Genomic DNA, 8,241 nt, shown 5'->3' with positions numbered 1-8,241 from the left:
GTGTATTTATATATATATATATATATATATATATATATATATATATATATATATATATATATATATATATTTGTGTTAGTGTGACTTTATGTATATTTATATTTTAGTTGGTATAAGTGTATTTATATATATATATATATATATATATATTTATATATATATGTATTTGTGTGTGTTAGTGTGTCTTTGTGTGTATTTATCTTTTAGTTTCTATAAGTGTATTTATATATATATATATATATATGTATTTGTGTTTGTTAGTGTGTCTTTATGTATATTTATATTTTAGTTGGTATAAGTGTATTTATATATATATATATAAATACATGTATATATTTATATATATTATATATAATTAATTTATAAAAATATAGATATATCTGCATATAAATCTATTTAGTACATATAAAAATAACTTTAAAAATGTATATATATATAAATATGTAATACATATTTATAATATATAAAAATGTAATATATAAATATATGTATATGAATATAAATATTAATAATATATCAATCTAACATATATATATTATAGATATGTAGATAGATATAATATATATATTATATTATATATATATATATATTTATATATCTATATTTTACTTTTAATTTTATTTATTATATTTTATTATATAGATATATATTTAGATATATCTATTTTAGTGTGTATATATATATCTTTTTATATGTGTTTTAGTTTGTCTCTGTGTATATATATATATTAATCTTTTTATATGTGTTTTAGTTTCATTAGTGTTAGTGTGTCTTTTAGTGCATCCCTTTCATTTTGTCTATTGTCTATTTGTGTTTGTGTGCTGAGGTCTTATCGGATTTTCTGAGCCACTGGTGATTCTTCAGCTTCTCCAGCGTGGGACGTTCGTTGGGGTCATTTCTCAGGCACATCTGGAGGAAGTCTTTGCAGTCTGAAAAGTGAAAGAGAAAAAAGGTGAAGATCATCATCAGAATTTAAAATAAAAGAGCAGATTTGTGTCTCTCGACATGTTTGTGTATAGTGTTCTTACTCTTGGAGATGCTTTGGGGGAGATTTTGACGCTTTAAATAAAAAACTAACGGGTCAAATTTTTCGAATTTGTGGAGGGTGTTAAACAGCACCGCTCCAATCTGAAACACTGTGGTGGATCCTGATTTGTACCCCTTGCTAAGGAGAATCTCTGGGGAGTATGTAGTTCCTAGAACACACAGACATAATGAAAAGTGTCAGTGGGGCTGAAAAGCTTTGTTTCAGTGCAAAAGTCACAGATGGGTTGGTGAAGAACTGGAGCAAGAGCCAGACACCTTACCGAAAAACTCATGATAAGTCTCTTTTTTATCGTCGTAACAGCTCAGACCAAAGTCGATAACGCGAACTCGTGGGACCTTCGAACTTGTCTCGATCAGGATGTTCTCCACCTTTATGTCCCGGTGGAAAATGTTCTTGTTCTCCAGATCGAGCGCCGCATCGACCAGCTGCCTCAGTATGATCTGACGGAAACAAAAAGAGAGATCCGAGGCATCAGAGGAGGACGCCGTCGACGCGCTTTCATCGCTGTGACTCTGAGCTGATCACAGCAGCTCACCTTGGCATCTTTTTCCTTCACGAAGCCTCCTTTGCCCATGATATGGTCAAATAAATCCGTAGCGGGGATGGGCCTCTCGATCACCATCACCAGCTCCTCCTCTAACTGGTACCAGTCCAGCAAGGTAAGATATGGCGATGCCCCCTCCGATTTGGCCGAGAGCTTCAACATGATGGCAATCTCAATGGAAATTTTGTTCCCTTCGTCGTCCTGTAACGCGAGAATTAAGGATCAGAGAGGTTCCTCCGAGATACATTCACAAACAGAGTTTCGAACACAGAACATTTTGACAGTGTTAGGCGTTGCTCACTCACCTCATGTGTGCAGTAGACGTCATCATTAGGGATGTGTTTAATGGCAACCTACAAAACAAGACTTTTGTTAGAGGGTGTCTGCACGTGTGTGTGTGTGTGCGTTTGGGAATGTGTGTGTTTGTAGCGCTTACGGGTAGGTTGTCGGCCCTGCGGTGGCCGGCGTACACATTTCCAAATCCGCCCGCACCGAGGAGTTCCAGTTGCTCATATTTGGCCTCTAACTCTTCTGCAGACACAAACATGTTGTTTTAATACATTTGTGAGTGACAGTGACTACATGTCACCTAAACTCTAACCATCCTGGTATGGTAATACCAATTTCAATTTGACTCTAATAAAACTGAAAACTACTGACCTTGTTTGGTTTTTTTCCGGTCCTCGCTGTCCAGCCTTTGTCTTTTTCTGCTTTTTTTCTGTCCTCCCTCAGCAGTGGCGACCTTCCTCTTCACGCCTCTCTTGCCAACGATCTCCACAGAGGTGTTGCATCTCCCTACAGAGGAGCAAAAAAAACCCCAGAGGATTGTCAGTTTGTTGTTAACTGTCGAACCCCGTTTTTAGTGAACTGATGACAGGAAGCATCTCCAGGAGCAGTTTCACGCGATCAGCTTACCAGTGACTGCTGAGGTGGACGCAAAATCGACCGTGAGCCTTTGTTTTTCGACCGGCGAAATTCTGACGAGTGTTGGGATATTCTCGTCAGACGATGAGCTTGTATCGTCATCTACAGATGAGAAAAAAAAACAATGAAACATTGAATTGTTGTGAACTAAAGTAACCAACTGCAAGTGAAGACAAACTACTGACCTTGTTTGTTTTGTTTCCGGTCCTCACTATCCAGCCTTTGTCTTTTTCTGCTTGGTCCTGCCTCAGCAGCGGCGACCTTCCTCTTGCCGCCTCTCTTGCCAACGCCCTCCACAGAGGTGTTGCAGCTCTCTACAGATGAGCAAAAAAACACAGAGGATTGTCAGTTTGTTGACAGTCACAACAACAACGTGGACAAAAAGCCCCTCAAACCAACAGACAAAACGGTGTATTTTCTGCCCGGCTAAACCTTATTTAATATTTTAGGTATTTTATTTCTAGCAGATCCTCCCAAAAAAGCTCAATATGGGAGAAATATCCAGATAACTGCAGAATAATAGTTGTAGTAAATTGTAGTAAAAAAGAAGTAAATTTCATGTGTGCCCCCGCAATTTACAATTTAACTTCACATACGTATCTCCTCATTATCGCCCAACATCGTAGTTTGGTTCCTTTCTATTTTAACTTGCTTGGAATCCAATGTCGGCATAAGTTTTGTAATAAAGCGGATATTATGGTCTCAGGTTTTAACGTATAAGTAAGACAAATTATGAAACTACCGTTGAAGTAATATGGGAGATAGACATTTAAAATCCTGAGGGTAAAGTGTTTGGCAAACTGGTGCTGGGCGACGGTGCACGGAGCTAAACAGGGTGCTCTGGGAACCGTAAGGTTGGTGGTTCAACCCTGGCTAATCCATCATTTCCCTTATTGTCATTGTCCCTTAGCAAGTCACCCAACCCCTAATTGCTCCCCAGGCAAATCCTAAATGTAGCAGTTTGACACGATGAGCTTACCAGTGACTGCTGGGGTGGACGCTGAATCAGTGTCATCGAGGGCCTCTCGCCTCCTCAGATTTGTCTTCCTTTTGTCTTCCTCTTTGCGTTTCACCATTGTTCGAGTGACAATGACGCTTTGCACGGGGCTTTGGGGACCTTTGCCTGGGGGGAGCAGTGCCGCTCTGACGTTGTCGTCAAGAACCTGATTGCTTCGAACCCTCTTTTTTGGGATTCGCCCTCTGGATGACGAACCTTCATCTGATGAGCTTGTATCGTCATCTAGATGAGGAAAAAAAACGTAAAAAGGAGTATTCATTTTGAGGTTAACTAAAGTGGATTGAAATGGTCTTGGGTTAAAAATACAATATAAGTCGCTTTGGATAAATGCGTCAGCTAAATGACGTGTAATGTAATTTTATCCTTTCACGGCTCAGTCAAAAGAAACAGTAAGAAAAAGGCCCCTACAGTAGGAGTCAGAGGTTTATCTCAAAGTACCCACTGTAAATTAAAGCCTTCTCCACCTGACAAGTCCAATAAACCATCAAAACCAGTTAACAAAGACTTATGTCTGGATTCCTCACTTACCTTGAGTTCTTTTTTGGGGCTGAGGACGCGTCATTGTGGCCTTTTCAACAATCTTGGGGCAGTGCAAAAACTTGTGTGTGTTCGTGCAGTTGAATTTGCCAGTGTTCTTATGCTGTGAAGAACGGAACATGGAACATGGAACGTGGAGCGTGTAACACGGAACGTGGTGAAACATCTGAGTGAGGTGTTCTGAAGAATCTGCCAATCACTGTTTGGAGTGAACGTGTCCTCTTCGGCATGCTCCACACAAAAGTAAATCATGGTATACAAATGCACCTAACTAGATTTTCCGCCATTTTGAATTTTGTGAAAAACACATTTTTGGAAATTTCTCCTAAACGCTGAGTTTGATGGCCACGAAACCTTCAGTGGATCATTATTGGTTCAATGTCCCCTTGATATATCAGTGCTGATAACTCATTGTTTTGATGAGATATTGGCTAATAAACTTCACAAGGGGTGTGGCTTAATCTGTCAGATTTTTAACTTCCAAATGACTGTCTTGCCCTCACCAAAGTTATAGCATGTGTAAACATTAAAGCCCTGAACACACCCTATATTTAACATAATATAACAGATGCTATATTTCCCCACTAGCCATGCCTTTAATACTTAAAAACTATAGAGGAGAACATGTGAGTCTACCTTGCATGTTGTATGACTTGAAAATTAAACTGAAAACCCACTTTCCAGTGATGGTTTAGTGCAGTGATTCTCAACTGGTGGGTCGCGACCCACTAGAGGGTCGCGGACCTGGCCTTTGCATGTGAAAATATAAATGTGAATTAAAAAAAGAAATCACAAAAAAATTCATCCTGTGATTTTATTTTGAAAGGACTTTTTTAACACAGTGGAGAGTCGTTTTTTTACTGGCTCTCCCGTCCATGTTTTCAGCAGCGTGTGCCAGTTTGGGTCAAACCATTCTGATATGGGGGAGAAATTGGGTTTTTAGGATAATTAAACATCCTGAATATAAAATAAAAAATTCAGCTTATGAACTTGATTTTGAATGAATTTGAGATGTTGAGAATGTTGAGAATGTTCCTCGATCCTCGAGGTTTTAGAAATGTTCTGTTATGATGAAATGATCTCAGGTGATGTGAGTCTTCCATCTGCAGCAACTCCCACATGCTTTAAAGCAGTGAAGTGAAGAACCTCACGTTTTGAGGTCAAAGGGCAGTAACAACATGCATGTGATTGTGGCTGCAGTCACAGAGGGGAAGCACATGGAATCACAACAACACAAACATCTGGAGCAGTGGAGCATTTATTGAAGAGCAAGACAAAGGTACAAAAAGGGAAAATGGAGCCACTTTATCTACAAAACCACAAGTGATTTAGAGCTTCACTGTTCAACTCCCACGAAACCAAGAAAAAAAACATCCCCTGATCCAAAACAGCAGCAAAAAATATTAAACTACATTTCAATCAGTGTGTCCCAAATTTAAATAATATGATACTTGATCAACTGATCAAAAGACACCAATAAACAAACTGATTTATTTATAAAACCCTCAAATAATTATTTTCTTCAGCCTGTTAAATTCAATGTAAAGAAAAACACAAGCAAAATATTTACACAATCGGAAAATAAATGTTCTAATGTCTATATTTGGTCTGTGTCTCTGTGTGTGTGTGTGTTATTACATGATTCAACCAGAAACGCAAACAGCAGAAGCATCAAAGAGTAAATCTGGTGGATTAGTTTGAGATGAACACACTCGTCTGTGAGGACTTTGATGCTTTCATTGATTTAAACGTCTCCTAAAATAATCCTCATTTTATTTCATCAGAAAAAATTCAAACTTTTTATTAAAATCAAACAACCCAAATAACTAAATATCACTTTTGATGTTTCCTCACAGCTTCCAGATGTTCACCAACCCTGATTCACGCCGTTTAAATGAAAGATGAATAAGCCATGAAATTCACAGTTTATGGAGAAGAATGTGGAGACATCGGTTGTTGATCCACAGGAAAATTCACCCATAAACCTGAAGAGAGAAACATATAAAACATAAAAGAGAAAACTAAATAATTTAATGAAATAAAAAGGAAAAAGAATTTTGGTGTCAGTGTTCTAACGGCTTCCTCCCAGTAGATACAATCTCAGTTTTTTAACCTATTATCTCCACTAAAACTTAAAATTACTATCTGAAGAATGAGTAGAAACAACTAATTACATTGCAATTAAGCGTCTGTCAAGTGCAAAACAAGTTTTGTCTAACGTACTATTGTCTAAAAGGTAAATGGCACTAAACATAATATATGAAGAATATAAGCTAATATGATTTAATAACATGTATATAGTGATAAATCTTACAAAGACATGAATTTGCTTCTTCTAGTGATGACATCATGACATCATGTGACTTCAGTGTCTCATTCTGGATGAAAAGCATCAACTCAAAGCCTAAAATCAAATGCTCCTCAACACTGGTCTCTGATTGGCTCTCTCACCGTTCCTATTTCTCTTAGACACCAAGAATCCAACCACAGCAGCGATGAGGCCAAGAACAGCCACAGCGATGATGATGAAGGTGAAGCCAGCAGGTTTCTCTGTGGAGCACAAAACAAACAAAGAGTCTCAAGATGAACAGATGAAGCAGGTCACAAGAGAAGAAGATCCACTGAACACACACCATGTGACGTCATGTCTTCATGATGACTGAGACACATATTGGATAAACTTGACTCTGTCTGATTCACTGATGGATACATGGATTAATCCCAGGATTTACTCATCTTTAAGGGACCAGTAGTTGTGTGAATGCAGATTCTACAATGTTCCACATTACAATAGTTCACCATGGACTCAAATGAAGCTCTTACCTGGAATGACTTTACAAAAGGATGGTGAAAAAGAAACTAATTCACAAAGAAATTAACCAAATATTGACACATTTGTGTATTAATGTCGACTAGTAAACAGAGTTCAGAACTCTTGCTGTGGTTTAATTCTTAAAATGACTACAAATAAAAACGACATGAAACAAACACAACTTTCCAAATCCAAAAGACACAAAGTGAACAAAGTGAAGGTGTGCGTCCCTCCTTCACCGCTCCGGGTCTCAGACCTACCCGTGTTGGTCCTGGTCTTGTCCAGTTTGGTGACCATGTCCTCGTCCACACCAGACAGCTGGAACACACACTCGTACCTCCTCCAGTCTTCAGCAGGGACGGAGGACAGTTTCAGGTCAACCCTCATCTGGAAGGTGCCGTCGTGGTTGGGGAGGACCTCTCCGAGGTCCACGTCCTCACGGAGCTCATCTCCATCTTTCCTCCAGAAGAGGGTGGCGCTGTCGGGGTAGAAACCTGTAGCGTGGCAGCTGACTGGGGAGGAGGGAGTCTTCTGGAGGAGAGACACTGAGGGACGCCCTGGAGACACAACAGAGGGACGGGTAAGAGGTCCTTTATTAATATTTAATGTAATGTATTTAACATGTATTTAAGTTTACTGAAAGAATGAAATGGAAATAAATATATCTAAAGTTTCATTGTTTAAAGAAGGGAGACAAACAGATGAAGAGGGGTGAGACGGATTAGAAAGGGAGGAGGACAGTGTGAGAGAGTAAAGAGACAGCGAGATGGACAGAAACACAGCAGAGACAAAGACAGAATGGAGGGACAGAGTGGGGACAGGTGTGAGGGGGGAAGTGAGGGAAGGAATGCAGTGAAGGAGAGAAGGAGGTGAGGGGGGGGAGACATGTGGGAGACACAGTGGGTCTCTGTGTGTTGCTGACATGTTGCTATGACAACAACAGAAGGTCTATGAGCATCGTGTCCATGGAAGGACATCAGGTCATGTGATCCTACCGGTTCTCATCAGAGAGCTCCTCCCGTAGTTCACGTACTTCTTCAGCCACTCGGGACAAATCTGAGTCAGGTAGTTCTTGTCCTGTTCTATCAGAGCTCTGTTATTATCTAACTTGTGTTTGGTGATGACAGCCTGCTGTTTAGGAGCAATATATTGCTCTGTCTCCAGGTCAAATGATATGAAGTCTTCTCCATCATAACCATACTGATCATAACCCTTGACCTTGTTGGTCTCATCATCCCATTCACAGCCGTACATGTTCTGGACAATGTGGACACCTGAGAGAGAGAGAGAGAGAGAGAGAGAGAGAGAGAGAGAGAGAGAGAGAGAGAGAGAACATGTTGACATATGTGCTTGATAAA

General features: G+C 39.3%; 3 protein-coding genes across 3 annotated transcripts in view; all 3 read right to left on the bottom strand.

The window, feature by feature from the left end:
- Positions 1 to 713: 713 nt before the first annotated feature.
- Positions 714 to 3,688, bottom strand: LOC134107050 (serine/threonine-protein kinase pim-1-like). Its single transcript, XM_062558326.1, has 10 exons — positions 3,496 to 3,688; positions 2,702 to 2,830; positions 2,508 to 2,618; positions 2,253 to 2,387; positions 2,029 to 2,123; positions 1,898 to 1,945; positions 1,584 to 1,793; positions 1,308 to 1,488; positions 1,029 to 1,196; positions 714 to 929 (listed from the first exon to the last, which is right to left on the bottom strand). Exons 1-10 carry the CDS (start codon positions 3,590 to 3,592, stop codon positions 805 to 807), a joined length of 1,299 nt encoding a protein of 432 aa, XP_062414310.1. The 5' UTR covers positions 3,593 to 3,688; the 3' UTR covers positions 714 to 804.
- Positions 3,689 to 5,315: 1,627 nt separating this feature from the next.
- The window catches only part of LOC119218711 (class I histocompatibility antigen, F10 alpha chain-like), a 44,682-nt gene continuing 41,756 nt past the window's right edge, over positions 5,316 to 8,241 (bottom strand). The window contains exon 7 of the mRNA XM_062558327.1: positions 5,316 to 6,056. The gene's annotated coding sequence lies outside the window, so the exon portion shown is untranslated. The remainder of the gene's footprint in view (positions 6,057 to 8,241) is intronic.
- On the bottom strand, positions 5,998 to 8,137 carry LOC134107152 (H-2 class I histocompatibility antigen, K-K alpha chain-like). The gene is made up of 4 exons (XM_062558625.1): positions 7,879 to 8,137; positions 7,144 to 7,440; positions 6,523 to 6,621; positions 5,998 to 6,056 (listed from the first exon to the last, which is right to left on the bottom strand). The coding sequence occupies exons 1-4, from the start codon at positions 8,135 to 8,137 to the stop codon at positions 5,998 to 6,000; spliced, it is 714 nt and encodes a 237-aa protein (XP_062414609.1).

The sequence above is a fragment of the Pungitius pungitius genome, chromosome 17 (genome assembly GCF_949316345.1).
Source record: "Pungitius pungitius chromosome 17, fPunPun2.1, whole genome shotgun sequence".
Taxonomy (NCBI): Eukaryota; Metazoa; Chordata; class Actinopteri; order Perciformes; family Gasterosteidae; genus Pungitius; species Pungitius pungitius.
The sequence above is the reverse complement of the archived record's forward strand: the minus strand, read 5'-3'. Positions and strand labels throughout refer to the sequence as shown.